Genomic DNA, 23845 nt, shown 5'->3' with positions numbered 1-23845 from the left:
GCGCGATCGGAGGTCGTTGTTCAAAGGCGCGTTCAGTCTCCGTTCAGTTTCGTCTCTCGCGACTAACCTAGTTCGCGCCGACGGGTGCGGCTGACGAGTATACTTTAACCTAAATTGATCCACCTTTGTTCCAGCAGTCTATCCTCATTTTGGTGTCATCTCACGGACTGTAGAACAAGGCTGCTACGCGTTGGTAACATGCTTGCTAAGGGCATGCGTGCACAGTCAACAACAGCAATTTATGTGGGTCGCTAAGCTGTCCAGACTACATGCCTTTTCATCGGACGAGGGTAAAATTGCAAGCGCCGAGCCTTTCCTCCTTTCTCGATAGTGCGAGCCAGCGCGGCGCTGCTTGAATGCGTTGCAGTGCCGTCGCGTGCTGCGGAACGATTTGAATATATTTTAACGCGGTCTGCGCGAAATTTACGTGATGTCAGTTGAATTGTATTCTGCGGTTTGGCGCGCTAAAACAACGATATGATCAAGAGACACACCCCGCAATGGGGGACTCCGGATTAATTTTGACCACCAGCGGATGTTCAACGTGCCCCTAATGCACGGAACGAGCGAGTTTTTGCATTTCGCCCCCATCGAAATGCGGCGGCAGCGACTGGGATTCGATCCCGTGACCTCGTACTTAGCAGCGCAACACCGTAGCTGCAAAGCCATCGCGGCGGGTTGTCAGTTCACACGAGATCGTCGAAGCAGCGGTCGAAGCAGTTTACAGAAATTTATCTTGGCCGTGCAAACGTGTGACGCGCATTATCAGCCGTGGTGTGTGTGTGTGTGTTGTTAAATATTTTGGGCGTATCGGTTTTTACTCTATGAAGCGCTGCGGCGTATGTGAATTTCCAGCGTGAATTGGAACATCTTCTGACCATCTGACCAGTAAGTATGGGAACTAAAACATAAGAGTGCTCGTGCACGGCCAAAGTCATGCATCCCCGAAACCTCTAAGCGCCAATCGTTACATAATATTTGCGTCAGCCACCGGCATCGTTCTCACGAATTTCAAGTCTATAGTAGACTTGAAATGACTACGCTATGTCTATGTTAACATCCTGTGCGAGGCCGATGGCATTGCTCAACACAGCGATCACTGCGGTTGGCAAACCAGGATGATACATATAAACTTTGCGCTTTCGCATTGGCTTTCTGCCCTGTAAACCAGTAATATCCGAAGGGGGCCGTGGCATAAAAAAAAAATCCGTCGGTTGTTCATGAAGTCGCAATTTCCGTAAAATGGGTGAGTGCATCACAGAGGACGGGCGAACACGACCGAAGAGAAAAAAAAATGTCAGTTTTCGTTCTCTCTTCTCGCGGAAAAAAATAAATAAAAACACGCTGGATAACGCCACAATAAGACCTTTCATGGTCAGGCAACACACACGCGCACACGTACGGCACACACACAGAGAGACCTTGCATGACTTTGAATGACCTTGCATGACCTTGCCAGGCATCGCATGATAATGCCGCATGCTTGGACCGTCCACTATATAGAACAAACATGTCTATAACCCAGCACATGCTCCACTGCTTCGGACGCTTGCGCATTCCGCAGCCGGTTGCTCGGCAGAGGTGATTCACACCGTACGGTATGCCGTTACTGCTAACAAAAACCATTTCATTCGTGCACGGAAACCTCGACTAGCGAATGAGGTAGTCGCGCAATGTATCTGCAGGTAACATTTTTAACGTTCACTGGAGGTACAGTGGCTTTTATTATACTACAAGGCTTTGTAATTGTTGATGTAAATTATCATATGAGCTGGAAACATTTGTGTGTCCATCACAGACCTGTCCAGCCTTTATGCCTTGTCTGCTGAAAGAAAATTATTGGAACACCAACTAGACGAACCAGCCACCCTTACTTCAAAGTAGTTACGGTGAAGTAAGGGTCCCAACATCACAGCTATTTTCGCACTGTAGAGCAACGTCGGCACTGCGTTAATTCGCTTTCAGTGCATTACCACCCTGTATGGTGGTAATGCAATGGTGGTAATGCGCCGCACACCCTGTAGGTGTATGCGGCGTGCGGGAAGTACGATGCAATGCGCCATTGTCGCATGCATGTAAACGCGGCTACTAAAAAAAAAAAAAAAAAGCAACAACCTTTCATTCACATTATGCGTGTATAGGCACTGGACATATTACATTTTTACATATGCCGGTTTTCGCTTAAGTGTTAGGCGAAAACAAGGCATATAATATATTCATATATTAATAATATTAGTAGCGCGATATATCATGAACACTTGCTCACAAAGAGAGAGTGGCGTTCCTAAGTTTTGTGACACCTGCATTTATTACCATCCTTTACGAAAGCTCAAACTTCGGGTAGAAATCCGGTTTAAACAGATTTGAATCAATGTTGTACGGGGTCAAAAAATTGGGAATTACCCAGTTTAAGCGGAAAACGAAGGACCCTGATTACAAGCTCTGTAGGCACGAGTTCGAAGATATCGCATCGTATTTCGTTCCGCATCACCCTAATTCATTGCACCAGCGTTTATATGCAGCCCATCCCCCATGTAGCGACTGCGTCCGAATCGAGCTGGCGCCTGTACTTAGTGAGCACGCCTATCTGCCTTTGAGTAGAGGGGAGCCAACGTAAAGTATCCCGCTTTCGTTCTAATAGCGTTAAGGACCCCGTGTCACAGAACATCCGGCACCCCGCGTCCAGCATCGGACGTTGTTTCGGCAAAAATATTTTCGGACCAGCCATACCCAGGCCCTCCATGTGGCGCAAGGAAGCTATTGAACTAATTCAATTCCTCGAGCTAAAATAAATAGAAAAATTGTAAAGTAGGACTTACACACAATATATAGAGAGCGTCGGATTGTAATTTGACGAAACGATAAAATCTAATTCTCTTACGCGAAAACTCAAATAAACCCTTTTTTCAGCGTTTCTACCATCCATAGACCGGCCACGGCGTGCGCCATTTGCGCGTGCCGACGCGTGAATATCTCGGAGGCCACGGAGCGGCGCGCGCGCTTCCTTGAAACACTTCCAGATGGTGCTCACCTCCGTTGCACCGTAAAGTCCCTTAAACTTCGTAAAATACTGTCACGCTTTGAAGAATGCCGCCTCCTCCTCGCGCGATCTGGCCGAGGCCGACGCCGCGTCCCTATTGGCCTAATAGCATCACGTGGGCCCTCGCGCCGTGCATCAGCGCCATGTTTGCTCGAGAAGCGTCTACGGAGTGGCGAGGAGCGCATGTTGGCGCTGTTGCTACGCTAGAGCAGTGTAGGCGGTGCCATGGTCGAGGAGGGAGCGCGAAAGAGAGGAGAAACGAGGAGGAGTGAAGGCGGAGGAGGAGAGTCACTACCTTACGAAGTTTAAGGGGCTTTATTGCACCGCGGGCAACGCAAGAGGCCGCGTTTCTACCAGAAAGCCCGCCTTCGTGCATAGCGTTCGCGGCCAGAGTTTCCCGGCAAACACTACGGTTACATAGGCTGCAGTTGCCGGGAAGCGTGAGAAGCAGTCGGGGGATCGCTGAATGCTACCGCGTTCCACTCTTAAACGCAAAGCTGAAGCGTCCTCCATATTTTCTTTCCCTTGATGTGACGCGCTAGCCGTTTACATAGCGCCGCTAGTGGCGACGTCACCCATTATGGAGCACCTTCCGGCTGGCAAATTAGGGTGATATATCTTCCTATGCAGTAAGGAAAATTGCACTCCTTAAGGGTGTTTTCTTGCGTATATAACTCATCGGCTTACATCTACACTCTGGAAAACGTTTACACCCCTTGGGTCTTATCTTGGCCCACAGCGATAATCGTCATTTGCCTTGCTTCCGTCTACTTTCTTGAAAACGCTGCATTCGCTACTTTCCTGTCGACAGTGCGATGTCACGCTGATAACGCGCATGCCATTCGTGATCTGGAAGTGCTGGGCTCGCAGCGTTAAATAAAGGGAACGCAAGCAACGCAGATGACGATTATCATTGTGGGACAAGATAAGTCACAAAGGATGCAAACTTTTTTAAGAGTGCATAGAAAAGAGTGTTTGAGCGATTTCCCCGTACACTCTTAAACAAATTACACCCTTTGGGTCGTATCTTGCCACACCACAATAATTGTCATATCTGTCTTGTCCGCGTTTTCTTTCTTTACCGCTCCAAGCCCGATAATTCCAAGTCACGAACGGCATGCGCGTTATCATCATGACACAGCATTCCCGACAGGAAAGTAGCGAGCGCGGCGTTTTCAAGAAAGGGAACACAAGCAAGGCAGATGTCGATTATCGTTGTGTGGCACATATATGCCCCAAAAGGTGTACATTTGTCTAAGATTGTACGAATACACCCTAAAAACAGTTGCACCCTTTGGAGTGTATATTTGCCACACAACATTAATATTTATTTATTTACAATACTGCCAGTCTCATATTGAGACCGTAGCAGGTGGGCATATATTATATATACAATGCTTGTTCTATATACCGAACGGTAAGAACATCAAAACATGTAAATGGAAATACATCAAACAGGTTCAATGCACAATTTGAGAACAATAATCTTATTAATAACTAGAGCAACTCACATAAATGAGGTTACATGCACTTGAAGATAATTACAATGTTATAAAAAACAAAGGAAGAAACAAAGGAGGTAAATGTTTAGCTATAGTTCAGAAAATGGAAGTTCTGACAATTATGTGTGCATAAGAACTATTTTTTTCCCTAACTACTTATTTCATCTTCCAATAACTTAACAAAATCAGACTGCGACACTGTGTAAGCTATAGATGCATCTAGGTTATTCCACTCGCGAACAACACGGGGGAAAAAGGAAGACTCAAAAGTATCGTTATTACAAAGGAACTCGTTTAGTGTATATAGATGATTAGGACGAAGTACGCGGGATTTTGAACAGGTAACGTATGCAGAGGCATTTATTTTTAGTCGTCTGCGTAGTATTTGATGCAGAAATTTTAGACGAGCTCGTTTTTCTCAAATAGCCAAAGTTGCAAAGCCCTGACTGTGTCAGAAGAAGAGTGGGGGAATCACTGCGCCGGTATTTTCGGTGGATAAACTTAATTGCCTTTCTCTGGATGCTTTCCAGTTTAGATATGTTTGTTTTGGTGAACGGGAACCATACGACATTAGCATACTCAAGGACAGATCTCACAAATGTAATGCAAGTTGAAAGTTTGACATTAGTTGGTGCCAACCGCAGGCACTTTTTGAGAAAAAAGAGTTTTCGCAATGCACAAGAAGTCATGTTGTTAATATGTGATGTCCAGTTAAGGTCGGACGTTATTGTTAAACCAAGATACTTATGCTGTTGAACTCTAGTTACGATGCTGCCGTTAAGTGTGTAGTGGAAAAGCGATGGGTGCTTTTTTTCTCGTTACAGTCACGCACACTGTTTTGTTTGTATTAATAGTCATTTGCCAGTTATCACACCATTAGGTTATTTTTTTTAGTGCATTATTGAGCAGAACTTTATCCTCGTGATTACGTATTTCTCTGTACGTTATGCAGTCATCTGCAAAGAGTTTAATTTTACAATCAATGTTATTTGTAATGTCATTGATAAAAACCAAGAATAACAGCGGACCCATTACTTGCAATTTCAGTGGTCATCTGTCATGCCCGCATTTCCTTTCTTTAATGCGGCCAGCCCGGTACTTCCAAGTCACGAACGGCATGCGCGTTATCAGTGTGACAGAGCGTTCTCGACAGGAAAGTAACGAGCGCAGCGTTTTCAAGAAAGGAAAAGCGGGCAAGACAGATGACGATTAACGTGGTGTGACAAATATACACCCCAAAGGGTGCAAACTTTTCTTAGAGTGTATCTCCCACATGAAAATCACACACATGAATGGGTAATTTTTGGAGTCGCACCCTTTCCCCCTAATGAATGTTCTGCCGAAATGCATAGTACGTTTTAGTTTTACACTTTTATGCAATTACTATCCTTGTCTTTCGGGTGTTCACTGAAGCATTCCCCAAGTGTTATCCGAGACGTTTATAAAAGAATAAAGCGAATGATAATAATATTATTATTAATAATAATATTAGTAATAATAATAATAATAATAAAGCCGCGCAGCAGTCCACTGTGAATCTACCCATTCACAGTCGGAAATATTACATCGCGGCCACTCTGGCCGACATTGCCACACAGAATAATATGAGAGCCTAAACAGTGTTAGCTCCTCTAGCGGCTATGATAGCCTGAGACCACGCTCTTCAGTTTACCTATAGACCAGCAGCAAGGTGAAATAATTTAGGCGGAACTCTGGCAGAAACATCTGAAAAGGAGCTAACAAAATAGGACAAAATAATGTTGTCTGAATACTTTACGAACGAGGCGCGCCAACCACAATAAATTCTGTGTACTTATCAGGATAGTAGATTGCACCGCATGCCCCTGCGCATGTTTATCCCAACTGATGCTGCGTAAATACATGACTTACTACTGATAATATCGCATAGTAAGTCGTAGTATTTTGCGCATAATATTGCGCAATATTATGAGCAGTATTATCCGTCCTGTGCAATATCATGCGCATAATATTGCACATATTATATTGCGCAGGACGTGAAATATCATGTGCGTGCTTCTAAGGTTGGAGGGTACTAAGCTACAGAAATTACGTAATCAAACGCACACATAGCCACTTATCCACGCATTACAACGCTTACGGGCCTAACCTATGATAGATCTACCTGGGGTCCTAAAGTTAAATCTCGTAATCGCGCTCACTCCCTCTTCGTAGTGGGCCCGCCATGGTCAAATGTGGTGGGTGCGAACCACCTTCACTCTGTCTTGCTGCCCGTATCTCCCCGCTCCATTTCTAGACCGTACGCGCCGAACGCGGGGGCGCGTCATAGCCGAGCAATCGTGAAATTTCAGCAAGAAGTTGCATACTCGTGAGCTACATAACTCCCGATGAGCTGAGGCTTGAGTTTGATGGATCACACCTACTATATGGCTGAGTGAAGGCTCTCAAGTGCGACCACTCCCGCTCAGATCGACAGCCGTATGCTGCCGAGCTACGCCTTTCCGAACGCCGAGCGAGAGAATAAATGTAACTCCGACTGGCGCCACGCGCGGCGCGACAACGGCGTTATCTGGGCACGCCACAAACGCATGATTCACTTCTACACAACCATACCGAAGTAAGGTGCGCTGCTAGTACGGGCGCAAAGAGAATAAGCGACAATCGGGAGGTTTACAACAGAGGTCTAGATATTGGGGCGCCCCAACAAGAGACCACTTTGCGTTTGTGGTCAGCTCCGCCGGGAAGGGGCTTTAGAATAGTGTTCCCGGCTTGCCTTAGCGTCAGGCGATTGCAGCGCCCTTTCTGCACGCGGAACAAAAATGAAAACGTAATGCAAGATGAAAAAAAAAATGAAATAATACAATCTGTAATCTTTTACAGGATGAAAAGTATGCGTGCGAGTTTATTATTTTCAATGAGGAGGCGTTGACGCTTTTAGAAATGTTCGCGGCGACGTTGAGACGACGTAAAGCATGTGTGGGCCACCCACGCTATTTTTTTGGAAATTTAGAGGCGTGCGAAACATACCGCTGGGATTTGGCGCAGGCGCAGTGGTGAGGCGTTATATAATCGTTAGGAGGGGGGGGGGGGGGGGCTACTTTTGGGTGTCTCTATTGTAAAACAGCCTAATACTACTACATGTTTTCGTTACATGCAGTTTTAGCAAAAGCCACCCCTGAACTGAAAGACCTTACACGTCAAAAGCAATCCTTTCAGTTGTCGATAATAAGTTCTCTATATATCGCACCAGGCCTGTTCTTATAATAATAATTTAAAAAACGCTCCGGTGGTCTATTGCAGCGGCGACGCGGCGTCTCGCTATAGCCGCAAGCGACCCCGTGCGGCGCCGTGCAGCGGCAGCGCGGTTGACGCCGCGGCGTCCCAGCAGTATACGCACCCGCTGGTGTAGGACGGCAACTGCTCTCCGTGCACCTTGCGGCCCGCCCACACGCCCACGGAGACGACGGCGATGTAGTACAGGATGATGATGAGCGCGCCCAGGATGCTCACCGCCATGGCCGTCGATCCAGGCGATTTGTGGGCGCTGACACGCGCTTCGCTCGCGCGCCACCCGTCGTCTTCGTTTTCGAATGCGGGCGCGCTTGTTGTCCCGTCACTAGCGCTACTCGTGCGCAGCGTCGGACGCCGCGAAAATGAATGAAGATTACCTTAGAAATTTAATTGCAGTTTGCGAAACACTAGCATTCGGAAAATCAACCACCGCGAGAAAGGCTTTTGTTACGCGTTGACCGAAGCAAACGGAGGCCAACGGAAGCGTTCGAGTGACACATCATAGATGCATCGCGCACGAAGCCAGGATGAGAGAGAATCCAGGGTGCAGCGAGGCGCCGCTGTCTTAAGTGCACATCGAGATGGCTACCGGCTGGTGCTTTAGCCCCATTGCACAGCTACGTTGCATGTTACAGGTAAAAAACAAGACGATGAGCAAAACGAGAACAAGGTGAAAGCAGGAGCCAACGTTTCCACAAGTGGGCTTGTCTTAATCAAGGCGACATATGCTTTCTTCGCCACAGTATAGACCTTTTCATCGGGCGAGGAGGATAGGGCGCGCGGAGAGCCTTTCCTCCTCTCTGGCTTGGGCGATCCAGCGCGGCGCTGCTTGAAAGTATTGCTGTCGCGTGCTGCGGAACCATTTCGAGATGTTTTAGAGGGTACTTTGTAAAATTTACGCCATGTCTGTTCATATAAGGTCGTCAGGGAAGCCTTGCCTTTCGGTGTATCGGTAACTACAGTGAGCGAAAATACCTCTTGGGGGCGCAAAAATGTGAAGCGCTTTATCAGTCGCGATGTGTGTGTGTGTTGTGAACTATTTTGCTTATATAGGTTTTAATTCAACAAAGAAAACCGGTGTCTCTGTATTAGCAGCATGAAATGGTAAATCTGCTCACTATCTGATCGCTTGGCGTAGGGAGTAAAACATAAAGCATAAGAGCGCATGCTCGTGCACGGCCAACCCAAGGCAACCACGAAACATCTAAGCGGCAGGCGCTATCAAATATTTGTGATGCACCGGCATCGTTCTCGCGCATTTCAAGTCTAGTAGTCTTCAAATTACCATATGTCTACGCTAGCCTTCCTGCATGAGGCCGATGGCGCTGCTCAACACAGCGATCACTGCGGTTGGTGAACCAGCACGATACATATGTAAGCTGTGCCCTTCGGCATTGCCTTTTTGGCCTGCATACAGCTATAACATATGAGAGGGATCGCATAAAAAGAATGCGATGCCTATTTTTGAGGACAAAATTTCCGTAATACGTGTGAGTTCGTCGTAGAGAACGGAACGAACACAACCGAAAAAAAAATTCCGTTATCATCATCTTTCTCGAAAAAGCAAGAGAACACCGGCTAACGCCGCAATAGGACCTCGCATAGTCACGCCGCACAACGTTTATAAATATATAACCGCTGGTGCCGTATGCTTGGACCATGCGGTATATAGAACAAAGATATATATGTAATCCAGCACCTACCACTGCTTAGGACGCTCGCGCAGTTCGTAAACAGTCCATTTGCTGGACAAGCTTAATTCAGACTGTAAGGTATGCTGCTATTACTTGCCAAAACTATTTTATTCAGGGGCGGAAACCTCATCCATCGAACCAAGCAGCCACGCAATGTAACCTGCAGCGAACAGCTTGAACGCTTGTCAAAGTATAACATCACAGCTCCTATCGTAGCAGAACGGTACCCACGCTGTTACGATCGTCGCGTATGTTTAATTGCTCCTAAACCGCAGCTTATAAATAGAGGATAATAATGCAATAAGGTCACATTAATGATTGGAACATTCAGAAATACACAATTGATCTCCGAGGCTGATTGTAGGCTCAAATATGCGCGCACACATCACGCTGCGTGTTCTGTCCACCTCAACGCCAGCAGAAATTCCGGCCATGACGCCTTAAACCACTTCAGCACGTCTCACAGAACCGTTTACCACGTAGAATATGCGCGCCATACTAAACAAACCGCACGACCGCGAAAACAAGCGCCAGAACCTGCCGCCGAGCGTATACCTGCCATGCAAAAGACCGCTTTCACCCAAGCCAGTATGGCGCTGCTCATAGGCGGCGCCACTGCGTTCACAATATGGCGGCGCCTACGAAAAAACGGTCTATATATAGGTGGGGTTCTTCCACAAGGGGAGAGGGTGTAAGGCAGTGGGTGCGGCGACGTGGCGAGGAAAGCATACGTGGCCTTGAAGAAGACAAGTCCGCTTGTCGAAACGTTGGCTCCTGCTTTCACCTTGTTCTCGTTTTGCTGATCGTCTTGAATTTCCATCTCCCGCTTTCCCCGTGTTTTCCCGGATAAAAAACAAGGAAGGGATGAAAATGAAAGAGTGCAATGATGTAACGATTGTGATGACAACGTCGACCGATGATGATGATAATGATGCTACTTCCTACAATGCCACAAACCCACTGTGGTAGATAAGCCAAGAATGTGGTGATGTTAAGGTACCACGCATAAGTAAAAATACGAAAGAAGCCGATCATCAATATAATAATAATAATAATAATAATAATAATAATAATAATGCTTTGCGCATCAGCCTTCAATAATCAAGGTCAAATACAAATACCAATAATATTGAAGATAAAGGAAAAGGTTGAAGTTAAGGGTAACTAAGAGTTTGAAACTATGTTGTTGTTGTTGTTTTATTTACATTTTATTCTTTTATACTTTGATCAAGGAGAAATACACAGTAGAAAAATAGTAGAGACTGAATAAGATAGAGGTAAAATTCCATCGCACTCTTGTAATTTCGCAGAGACAATGATACACTATTCGACAAGCGTTCCTATGGCAGTATCTTAATACCTATGTTCCCAAACGGGAGGACAGCAGTACTACATATACTCGGGCCAAGATCACGAAGCGGAATCTCCTAAATTCGTTTTCGTTCAGTGGAAAATCCCAGGCAGGACAGGAAAAGTCGTCAATCAAAACCCAGTGTCTGTCTAGACGCACTCTGTTTTCTCCTCTTTCTTGTGCTTGCCAGAGAGCGAGGCAGAGACCGAAGGCTCTTTAAATAACAATTCTGTCCGTGTGTGCCTAGGCCCTACATTCCAAAGCAAGAGATATTTGAAACTTAAAGGCTCTAAGGAGGAGAATCAGGACACCGAAAGGAAAGGAATAAGAATAGGTGGAGATGGTGAGAGAACGACAAAAGATGGTTGGATTGACGGAATTGTGTAATATGCCAATTAGGCTGAATTGTGCAGAACACTGGTGTGAAATAGACGCGCACCAACCACGGAAAGAAAGGAAAGGACATGCTTCCTTCTTTCTCGTCTTCCTTTCGTAGTTGTTGCGCGGCTAATTCACACCAGTTATTATGTACTAATCATCCCAGCAGCGAGTTTTAAAGAGTCATAATTTGCAGGATGAAGGAAATGAGGCGATGTAAGTAAAGTTTGACAATACTTCCAAACGCAAGCTATAGGCCCTACTATTTTGTTCATCTCGAGTGACATTTCATGAAATCAGACAGTTTGACATAAAACAGTAAGTATATTTTCGTTTATATAGGCTCAAACATCTAACAAAACCTGTCTGGTATTTCTAACAGGCCGCGGTCGCCTCGGTAAAAAGCGGGGGTTGGTCCAAGACGATGCATGTGCTGTTTGGAGATATGGCGTTTTCGCAAACCCGATGCTCGTGCACTCACAGGTTGATGGAGTCGTTGACCAGGAAGCTTCGAGTCTGAGACCACTGCTTTCCGTAGTGCGCGTGCCACGCGTTTGAAACTCACCAGTTGTGCTTCCGTTGCCTTCATAACGGTACACACACGTGCGTGGGGCGGGGAACTTGTTAGGCTGCGATTATATGACCGCTAACTGTGATGCTACATGGTGATATCCAGACGCAGACGATCGACTCATTACTAAGAGCTAGCTCAGTCCTCTTCAACGAGAACGGAATTGTTTGTCTTACGGTGGCGGTCCAATGTGTCGTAAAAGAGTAAACGATAGCACGAATAACACGCAGATCAAACGCACATCTTGAAATCTATGTAAAGCGAGGCTTTCGGGAAGCGGGTAATCGAGTGCTGTATATTTTCCCGTTTTATTCCTGCGTATGTGGCGTAAACTGGCGCTCTCGCGCACCCGTGGTACGAAATGCGACACACGCGGGGATCATCTCAATGAGCTGGTCGGCATCGGCACGATAGATGGAATACGTGCGATCGTGGTTTGAGCATCGGGCGGTTGTGCTGTTGGACCGAGGTTCAATTCCACCACTAAGCACGTAAGTCATTTTTTTTTATGTATGAGCTTTTCGACAAGACAGCAGCAGCACTCAGCAGCCGCGGTGAGGAAAGTCTGGGAGGGCTAGGAAAAAAAAGCCTTCGCTTTAAAAGAAAGGCAACATAACAAAAGGGACAGTCATTGAAGTTCAGCGACCATCAATGCGTTTGCCTGAAAGCTAAGACAATGTGTTGTGGACCGGCGAAGGTGGAGATCAAACGCATACGTCTGCGCCCCGGTGGATTACCCCAAAGCCGGGCTCGCTGACCATTCATCTTATTTTTTTCTCTAATGTTGAACTTTATACTCACCTTTTACTCCTCAGAAATGTATTCAGTGATTGCTTATTTGAAACACTAAAACTGATAGATAAACGAGACGAGTTATGTTTCCTCGTACGAAGAACCCGATTCTTCCTAACATCTAGCCCATTTCATACTTCGTGAGTGGGGCTCCATAAAACAACAAATATTTTTTCCACTTTGGGATTAATTAGGGTAGGTGAGGAAGTTCTGTAGCTATTCACGTTATGCTTACTCTGCTCCTAGAATGCGCAATGACTGCAGGAATACTGCTATATCTGCTTAGTCGAGCGCCTTTTTGGAATTTATGAACGTCATATCGGGTTTTGCTATAACGAGCAAACGCGTCAATTATTTGACTAAGATGGATGTGACTAATTGTTAAATATCTCCTTACAATGAATCAGCGATATCTAGGCGGACTTAATTCAAACACTGCCCCGATTCTCTTCACTGTTACCGCCAGTAGGACAAATTTAAGTTAAAATCTATTTCCTTGAAAGGAGGAGTCCGGACAAAAAGCTCTAAAGAGCTTGACAGAAGCCCCCTGTCAACATATAGCTCAAAGCCGCAAGGAAGGTTAACCCATCCGAAGAAGGTATGTGGTTGCGGAGGCTCAACGGGGGGGTCTAACCCCTGCGGTCATGCACGCCTGACCATAGTACCCCTATTGTCCATTCGAGAAAAGCTGCTGACCTCAATTCTCGGTTCTTGCATCCGAAGGGCTAGTATTCAACGTGTGGCTGTGCTCTGGCTTCAACGCGCATTCGCCGTCACCAGGCTAAACTTTCTCCTATTCTGTTAGTGCACTTTATGAAATAGACTGGCCTCGGCGACTTCGTAGGGATGATGGGTAGCAACAGGTGTCCGCTCCGCTTACGCTTTTCTCCCTCTCCAGTCTTTCTTTTCATCCATAACCCCTTTACCCAGCGTAGGGTAGCAAACCGGATTGGCGTCTGGCTGATCATTATACGCCTCCTCCTTCTCCTTCTCTTCCCGTACTATTCCTATTCTATCGTCTCATGGCCCTGCTGGCCGCTGTTGAAGCGTCAGCCATGGGCTAGACAGTACCGGTGCGATGAGCAGAATTCCCCACACGTTTCGGTCTTCTGACAATCACGAATAAATAAACAAATAAGATGGGCAGGAACGATAGAGTGATGATTGCCTACGCCAAGAGATCGCTTCGTGGCCTAAACGTGCTGCAACGCACAAGTGTGCGTGAAATTTAGCTGTTTTCGAATCCACTTTCTCGGATGTTTGTGCCTCGGTACTAGACCTAGCCCTCTTTACCTAAACACCCACAGAGTCATTTTCGATTCACAAATAAGTCTACCGCATCTCGAATCAACACAGGGATGTATCCGTGTTAGTATTGGCCTCCTAGGGGTCCTTAGCGTTCGCCGAAGTCTCCTTACATGGGAATATTTCCGTTGCGCCCTCATCGGAACGTGGCCACCGTTTTGGACATGCCGTTTTGGGCTCAGCAGCATGAATCATAGCCACTGAGCCTCCGAGGCGGATACGAACGCTACACTTCTGACTGCGCCGCCTAACACTTTCGTTGTTTTGCATCGAAGCTGCAAGAGAGGCGGACTGCTAATCCGCGTTGGTGCGCGGTGCCCGCAATCCACAGTGCCCGAGCAGTAGCCCCGGTCGAAATATGTTTCTTGCGGTGCCCGATGAGATCCAAACTCTCCATGTTATAGGCATTCGAAATTTGATGGCCGCGCGGTTACTGTGCCAAGCCACGCGCCACATGGAAAGTACGCCGGAAATAGGCTCTATGTGGGTTGCCGCTCAAGAACGCAGGGATCACACAGCTTTACATCGCTTCGTGCGCTTCGCGCAGGGCATAAGGGGTCACTGTCAGACAGTTGTCCGTAAAGCCGAACTCGGTTTTGGAGAGCTCGCCCTTCAGGCGACCACAACTACCACCGACTAATCATTATCCCTCAAACCACAGGCTTCATCTGCGATTCTCGTCATGGGCGTGCCTGAATCGTCCCCAACTACGCGGTGAGCGTACTTCATGGCGCTTCTGCGCTCTCACGCGCGGTGTTTCATTTAAGGCTTCTCATAAGGCCACTCTGCTTCTCTTTGTGGCCTTCCAAACACGCCCTCCGGAAGCGCAGCTTTTCTTTTTCGGCAAGGTCTCTCGGAGAGCTTGAACACGCTATTCTCTTACACGGAGCGATGTTCATTGAATCGCGGTTGGAAGAGCACTTGCACATTGCGTTGTGCGGCCGTGTTTGACAAACTCGACCAAGCTTCCGCCGAATTTTCGGACCTGCTCTGGTGTCAAAGAGGCTGCTTATGGTCCCGTGTAAACAGTGCGATTAGGCACGTCTGCGCACGAGCATGCCCTAATCTGATCCACTGTACTTTACTGAATTAAAGAACCAGACGTGAGTATAAGTTGATATTTGTGGCTGCTTGCTTCGCCCTGAAATCGCCGGGAAGTGCCCCATTTCATAAACTGTATCCGAATGTGCAGGTTCCTTTGACGCTCCCGGTAAACAACCGTTAACGTGAGAAAGGCCGATGTACGGCTGTGTCAGTGTGACGTTTTCGTAGGCTCGTAACAGAAAACCATATGGATGCATAGAAAGGATACAACGCTAGCGCTAAGGCAGACGATCAGCATTACACATGATTTCTAAACTGAGTTCTCTTTGCTTCATTTTTCAGCAATTTTAAGGCGAAAGCCTTAAGTAGCTCATTGCAATAGGTCATACCTAAAAAACGTGGCTTCTAGTGGAGGGATACAAAAAAATGTCACAATCATCAAAGGCTCATACCCCCGTAAGCAAGCAAAGATGCAGTGGCTCATTGCCCCTTAAAGCAGAGGCTAGTGCTCAGCAAAGTGAAAGGACCAGTGCATACATTCATTGAAATCACCCATACAACACACGGAACAGCACACGTTTCAATAACGAACAAGCTCAAAACAACCATCCGAAAAATCAATAAAGCATTGCATACTCCCCTCGGAAGGACACGCTACGGCCGAAGATGCTCGCCTAGCGAGAAACGAGGTGCGACGTGCGAAGCGGCGGGAGCAAGGCGTTCGACCGTGAGGGCTGTTTTCCCCTGCTGAGAGGCTGCAGCGCAAAGTCGAAGAGAAACGTCGTTGTCGCGAGTCCGACCTAGCTATATGAGCGCGCGAAGCCGCAGCTGAGCATCGAAATCAGCCGAAGAAGCTTAACTGCGAAAGCAGCAATAGCTTGGTTTGAGCGAGTTGGTTCATCGTGACAGTTTTCATAAGAAACGCGCAAAATGCGAAGACGAAAGGAACACGTACGACAGGACGTGCACTGAACTTCTGACTGGCGTTTAATTCAAACGATATAATCTATTTCGTCTATTTCAAGCGATCATCATATGCAGTGCGCATCAGGTACATCATGCACGCCTCATCATACAAAAGACAGTGTAAGTCAAACAGTTCATATGCTATCGTATGGTCAACCAGTTCCCATTCCTAGATATCTCGAAAGAATTGTCGCTTCTTTTTCCTGCAATGCCAAAGACGGACAACTGACGCACTTGTCACCTGCCTTTTTTATAATATACGCTTCAGCTATTCCGCGTTCTGTTTTTTTTTTTTCAATAAAGTTGTGTCGTCAAACATGGGTGTGCATGTGCACTTTTTTGCAGTGTTCAGCCAAGTGACTACCGTATCCTTTTCCGTAATGAAACTATAAAGAATAACTGCAAGGAGACCGACTTCAACCTGGAGCAACACAAGAAAGCAGCATAAGATTGCTGAAAGACATGCAGCTGGACAATCAAAAAAAGAGGGCCAAATCTGCTAAAAATATTTACCTGGAAGCCTTCTTTACATGCAAGAAGTCAGAATCCTTACATGCAGAAGTCAGAATATCCTTTGCGCGTGATCGTCTCAGAGAAGGCATGGTGGCAGCTCCAAGTAGTACGGTTCCTACAAGGGCACCTGAAGCGGCTACCAATCGAAGATTCTTTCATGGTGAGGTGCTCTGATGACGTTATCTTAGAGCTACAAGTTTATCTGGGATATGTTGCCACAGCTTTCTCACTAGACGCTGAGGACTTATATTATTCTGCGGCGGATGAAGGTATTCTATGCGCTGTTCGTAAAAGAAATGACGAAATGGGTAAACTAAAATTCCAGGACCTACTAGGCATGAGCAGTGACACTTTTTTAACTTCGTCAGAATTTTACTTGCATTCGACTGCCATTAGTCGCAATGGCTCTTGCCACATTCAAGGCACATGAATCTGTGTTGGTCCGTCAATAGCGCCCATATTACCTAAAATTCTTTTAGAGACTTTTGACAACGCCGTTAATGCGGAACTAACTGGAAAACCACTCATTCCTATATTTAGGTATGTCGATGACTATCTGATAGTCCTTAACATTTCACCAGATCAGTGTCTTGACGATGCTATAGCAGATTCTCTAAATTATATATATTCACTAAGCTTTCCGAAGGGCTCAAATTTACTTTTGAATTGCCCAATGATAACTGCATTCAGTTTCTGCATCTTAAGATTTTCTTTTCGCTAGATGGCCACGCGTGCTGTAGATACAACCCAAGACCCAAGAAAAGTGTTCTACCTTTCAATAGTGCCCATTCTAAATTGATAAAGAGGGGCATAGCCATCATATGCCTTCATGGTGCATTGCGAAGGTCATGTGTTCACCAAATTGAGTCCAGTGTGTCTAGCCAAGTAGACAGAATGAAACATGCAAGATTCCCAGTGTCTATCATTTCATCTGTCTGTGAGACATTACTTCAAAAATTAAAACGGGGAAGGCAGTGCCAATCAAAGACTGTGACAAAGGACCTATGCATGTGATTCCATACTTCCGTAAAGTTTCTCGTAATTGGAAAAAGGTCGCAAACCGACTAGCTCGTATAGCTAGGTCAGACTCGCGCCAACGACGCTTCTCTTCGACTTTGCGTTGCAGCCTCTCAGCAGGGGAAAATCTAGTTTTGTCAGCGCGTTGTAAATCGTTAGCAGTGTGTAACCTGCAAAGCAAAAAGCACCAGAAATGCATGCATTGAGATGCTAATCACCAGACCAATTAGTTCAAATGTACTTCAGATCATGCGCATCAGATACACTTAGAGTGTGGACGCGTTTATACAGCACAAACTGGCCAGTCCTTCAAAGACAGGGCTAGACAGCACAATAATGACGTTAGAAAGGACACAGTAGTCCCTTGGCTGAACACTGCGAAAAGTGCACAGGCACGCCCATGTTTGGCGACATAACTTTTTTGAGGAAAGAAAAAAACAAAAACAGAACGCGAAATAGTTGGAGCGTATTATATAAGGGAAAAAACTTATGGGGTTTTATGTGCCAAAACCACTTTCTGATTATGAGGCATGCCGTAGTGGAGGGCTCCGGAAATTTCGACTACCCGGAGTTCGTTACCGTACACTTAATTCTAAGTACAGGGGTGTTTTCGCATTTCGCCCCCATCGAAATGCGGCCGCCGTGGCCGGGATTCGATCCCGCGACCGCGTGCTCAGCAGCCTAACACCATAGCCACTGAGCAACCATGGCGGGTTATTTTATAAGGAAGACAGGTGACAAGTGCATTAGCTGTCCGTCTTTGGTATTGCAGGAGAAAGAAATGACAATTCTTTCGAGATATCTAGGAACGTGAACTGATTGACCATACGATTGTATGTGTGGAATATTTGACTTATACAGTCTTTGTTATGATGATGCGTACATGATGTTCCTGATGCGCAGTGCATAAATAGATGATCGTTTGAAATAAACGCCAATTGAAAGTTCAGCGCCCGTACTGTCGTATGTGTTCCTTTCGTCTTCGTCTTTAGCACATTTGTATGAAAACTGCGAAAGCAGCAACGCAACGATGCGAGACGGCAACATAAAGAGAAGGCCGAAGCTCGCAGACAACGGCTTGCCACATGTTTACTTCACACTGCGGCTCGTTATGTCTCTATAAAAGTCTGACCCCTCCGATCGTGTAACCTAATGCATTACTAAGTGTGCAACAGGCTTTAGCCTTCTCGTGTTTAAGGAATGCAACATGCTGCCAAACTTTTCTTCATGTAATTGATCAAAAGCCATGTTTGATGGTGACAAGCCATGTCACTCCATGACTTGTCACGCATTCGTGCACCGAAAGCACTCTGTGCTCCGTCGACGTCCACGTTGAGACAAGCTCTGCTCCTCTATTGGCTTCCGGAGGTATCCAACATGCATATTCACTGTTGTTGTCGTCTAAAAATGAAAATAAGATAAGCTTTGCAATCCTAGTAGCAGGGAGTTTTCCAGTGTGACTGTTACATCAACGCGCCAGTGCATCAAGCTTTACCACGACGACTGGCAGCTCTGTTCAAAATAGAGCTTTTCCTGCAAAGGAAGAAATTGTCCCCAATACCGCCGGAAAGAGACCTGGCGCGAAAAAAAAAAAAAAAAAAACATGTGGCACTAAGCGCATGGTAGAAAGGTAATACATCCATTACTTCGCACACGCTTGTCTACATTTCTTGGTAACCCTTACTCCTAAAGTAATAACCGCAGCACCGCGTTTATGCCACATCACCGACAGGAATAGGGCTACTAAAGCAGATTTTATTGAAATAAGCCGCATCGAAACGAAACAATAGTAAGTGAAATAGTGACTATTGAAGGTTCTTACTGATAAAGTAACCCAACGTCATATAAACATTGCAAAATATGCGACACATTTGGTCGTGTTTCAACGAAACATATGAAATGATGTCATTGAAGCTGTGGTTCGCGATGGGATGAAAACGTAATAAATGAATGTAGGTAAGCCTGAAGAACGTCCCTTTCTCTGCTGACACCTCGTCTTTTTTCACCGAACAAGTGGTACGAGAGTTTTACGAATGAGGGTTGTTGTAGTGCCTCGGCGGGGCGGCCGGGCGCGGTACCTACCGCGTGAGACCTTACGGCCGCACCTGAAAGCAACACAGAAAAGAGAAGTGCTACTTCTTTCTATTGGGGACCAGAGAAATACTGAGTTTATTTCCTGTAGAGGGGAGGGGGAACACGGAGCAGCACACAATGTTGGGCGCGACGGGGCGCTAGCGGCGAACAGGTTTGGAAACCGAAACACAAGATGCAACAAGGATACTGCTTCTCCCTCTGCTCCTTGTGAGATCATTCGTAGACGAGGAAGAGGAGTGTGACACGTCAGAAAGAGCACCCTAGCCATGAGTGCATCTACATCTACTGCATCTGCCATTACTGGTAATGAGCCTCCAGGAGGACCGTCCAGTTCGACGCCGATGGGAGGTACACCTCGGGAACCTTTGCAGCCCATGGCATGTGGTAATGGTCCAAGTACCAGCGCTACAAGTTACGAACCAGCGGAGCCTATAACAAAGAGCAGCCAGCACCTACAGGCGACGCCCGAGGCTTTGGCTGCGTCAGCCATACCGCCTGTCCAACCGGACGTGTTCAGCCAGCAGCGACATGGGGTGGACGCCCAGAGGAGCCACAATAAAGGTAAGCCAGAGGAAGATGGGTCGCAAAATCCGATTTCTGAAATGGAATATTGCACGGATGACGAATACTCGCGGCAAACAGCCATGCTGCGCCAAAGGCTGACCAAACTTGAGCAACAAATGGACGCCCTTCAAAACCGACTGTTAAACGATCCTCTGTGGCAGCGCGCGTTGCACGATGTCAGCAAGACGCAGTGTCGAGCCAGTCCCGCATTAGGGAGTGATCGTGGTTATGCTCCCTCGGCTATCGATGACTGGCTGATGATGTGGAACCCACCGGCAAGGCCCGCCGATCAGCCTGTGGACGCCCACGACAGACCGGCGGGCTCCACTTTCGATAGCCTATCGAGGTTTGCCTCGAGCACTTCGACGAGCACGGAAGAAACGCAGCGTCATGCAGGCACGTCGACCGGCTTGAGGGACAGGAAGCGCCAGGGCTGTGAAAGTTTGGTACCCGACGCTTCAAGCCACCATGCAGCTCAGGTGAACACCACCGGTGCGAGCTCCTCCAACACACACGTGCCTCCAATGACACCGGCCGCACCAACGGAGAGCCCTTCCTCCATGCACACATCAGAGAAGTTATGCCGCGGCGAGCAAGAGGACGCAGAGAACGCCCGCTTTCTCGCCAACTTGAAGAACTTCTACAGCGACAAGCACCACGGAAATGAGCTAAGCAGTCACACCGCTGACACAGACAGTTCCCTGAGCGACATCGACTGAGCGGGTTGAGGTCGCTGCTAAAGTGGTCTGAAATAAAAGTCAGCACACTCGCGCGTCACCTGCTCTTCCCTTACTATAGAGGCGCACATTTCATAACTGCTGTGTGCGCTATCCAGCCACGTGTTATCTCGTTCTCTGAACCTCGAATGTCAAGAATATGTTCATTTTCTGTTGATTTCATCGCAGCCAATTACTAAGCATCGCCAAAAAGGCTTACACTTGACGCCTTATTTGGTCGTTAGCAAGATTATTGCAGCTTGGCTCAAAGTCCGAGAGAGGGATGGCAATAGGTAAAATTTATATTATTTTTCGTAGGCACAAGCAACGCTCGCGCTTCTTTTCCCATATGTGAGCACCAGCTCATACACTTAAAGAAATCCTAAAATTACGGGAACATCAACCAGACCGCAGCCGCACGAACGCTGTACCCGCCGCATCCTGTAACGGGCTTCAAAGTCTCCGAACCCGTTTCACAATGAAATCTTATGTTGGGGTATGATAAATGGTTATGTTTAGCGTGACTCATGTGGTGAGTACCATTATTGTTTTCGATTGCCAGGAAGCTTATCTTGTATCCCCGTTTCGCGAATGCAGCATTAAAACTTCAATCGAACTAACTTTTTGCTCGGAGCTTGCGCGACGACGCCAGCGCGCGGAAGAACACAGCCAGGCGCACGTAGGCCTGCTGTGTGATTTGGAATGTGCGAGCAGGGGCGGCTTCATCCCGGGTTTCATTATTTCCCGCGTTTTTCACTGCGACAAGGTCACATTGTCACGCCCATTTGTCAGAACTAACAATGTGCACCAGTATCAGTTCCTGAAATTTTGCGGCTAAATACATTAGCGATCGAGTTTTAGGTTCCCAGAACCTTCTCTTCGCGCTCTGAGGAGCCAAGCAAACTGGAACGCCAATGTATTCACTAGCATATTTTGGCGACGTCTTCAAGCGGGTGCTAATTTCATAACTCGTGCTGATTGGGGATAAGGCTTTTGCTCTCTGGCTTCCAGTGGCCGATTGCAATAAGTGTCTAAAGGCAACTAAAAAAATTGAGATTTTTGCAACATGCCTAATTGAACGTCTAAATTTTGCTCCGGGTATAAGGAATGTTCCACTGTATATAAAACTACCCTGAAGAGGTATAGCATGTGCGCAATCTGCAATAAGTAAAAATATATAATATTAGCAGACATCCGTGCTGACAATGACCGTCGTCATCAGCGCAACGGAAAAGACGGCCGGACAGAGCGCGTCCAGGTTAAGGCTGCTTAACTGCTTCCACAATACGAAGAAACGCGGAGTGTGCCGGTGAGACCGGTTATGGATTGCGTTGCGATTGCCTCGCGGAATAACTGCGGTTATGCCGCAAACTACGGCGGTTGCGAATATATCAAAGGCAGTTAAAAATCCTCAACGTCTATCGCAACATTTCTCAGTGCAAGAGACCGAAATGCTTGCAGTTTGTAGACATATTACATTGAGAAATACTATATACTCTGATGCTCACAAAGCCCTTGAATTACGCAGCCGTGGCCTCGTTGTTGAGCGTCCACCTCAGCTACGGGAGGCCATGGGCTCAAATCTGCGCTGCCGCCGATACAAACCACCGGTTATCCAAATAGGCGCAGGCGTCTCGCGACCTGAAACTCGGTTTTATTTAAGCTAGAACTGTCCTTGAAAAAATAGGCCATGCCATGCAAATGCCGTCGAAGCTCATATTACTCTTACATGGGCTCGGCATTTGCGACGCGTTAATCTAAGGGCCGCTTTCGTGCGCCACCGGCGAGCGCTGGGTGATCACTGTGGGACCAAACGCAGTCACAATGCCTCGCAAAAGCTGTCGTTCTCATCGTATGCTACATACGACGCATCATCTCAGTGCCTCCAGCGCCCGCGGTCGGCGCAAAAAAAAAAAAAAAGAAAAAAAGCGGCGGCAGCCATGCACTTCTAGTACGCTTGTTAACAATCGCTGAGCGCTCACGCTTGTGCGATGAGAAAACGTAGCGCACTTTCGCGCCATCGACACAACACATTGGATTCCCGTGTGCACTCCTCATCCAGTTGGATTTCCGCCTTCACTCGGCAACCAGCGAGACATTAACCGACAAAAGGACACAATACAATCACTTTTAAGACCAACGGGAAAGCAAGAAACAATACAGCACTCCGGAAACAAGTGTAACGACCGAGCGGCGTGGCGCCGCGAACAAACGAAGAGCTCGTGGAGCGCGCTTTTGCAGGGAATCTTCGAAAGTCTCAGTCTTTCGGGCGCCATTTGAGGTGCTGGGCCCGCCAGCGTTCCCGGCGAGCCAAGGTGGCCCAGGCCAGGCGAAAGACGCACCCCTAGCAGTGGAGCTCCATGGCCCAGTCGTTGAACGATTGCTGATCCTGCTCATTGCGATGGGTGCTCGAGCAGACCACGAGCTCCATCCGAAAGGTACGCCCGAGCGCGCCCGGCGCGGGGGTCTACTGGCCGGCGAAGAGGGCTTTCGCAGAGGACGGTCCGGCCGCCACCCGCACGGCCGACCGCAGGCAAGTCACGCCGGGCGATCGCGCTAGCGCGTAGACGACGAATTCCGGTTCTCCCGCTTGGCAACGCCTGCCGCCGCTCCGCTTTTCCACGCCTTTGCCGTTCCACAACTGTGCAGATGTAGACAACAGTTATCGAATTCCTTTTCTTTATTTAAGCGACAGCTGTCTCTGGTTCTTCCCCCCATCTTTGCGGGATGTAAGTTTCTGGCCATATATACAGGGTGTCCCAGCTAACTTGGACCAAAATTTTAAATATACCCAAGAGCTCTAGATAAATCGTACCGACTGCATAGTAGCCGTAGTCCTATGTACTTACGGCCCGTATTTCTTTCATCACGAAGTATTATTTAATTACTTTCCATTAGTGAACTTTATAATTATTGCTTCAATCGCAAGCATATTAATTACCAAGTTGTAGGGCACCTCAAATAACCTCCGAATCAAGCATTTGTTCAGTGCTCAGCTTTGTCTCGTTGGTTTTTCGGAGAGAAAAAA

The 23845-nt window shown here is 47.2% G+C and overlaps 1 protein-coding gene across 1 annotated transcript in view; it reads right to left on the bottom strand.

Annotated features, from left to right (window-relative positions):
• LOC126516540 (high-affinity choline transporter 1-like) overlaps window positions 1–8037 on the bottom strand; it is a 57854-nt gene extending 49817 nt beyond the window's left edge. The window contains exon 1 of the mRNA XM_072289235.1: window positions 7954–8037. Within this exon, the coding sequence (XP_072145336.1) occupies window positions 7954–8037 (84 nt within the window). The remainder of the gene's footprint in view (window positions 1–7953) is intronic.
• Between the last annotated feature and the right edge of the window lie 15808 nt (window positions 8038–23845).

Source organism: Dermacentor andersoni, chromosome 1 (genome assembly GCF_023375885.2).
Source record: "Dermacentor andersoni chromosome 1, qqDerAnde1_hic_scaffold, whole genome shotgun sequence".
Lineage (NCBI taxonomy): Eukaryota > Metazoa > Arthropoda > Arachnida > Ixodida > Ixodidae > Dermacentor > Dermacentor andersoni.
Note: the sequence above shows the minus strand (reverse complement) of the source record. Positions and strands in the feature narration are given on the sequence as shown.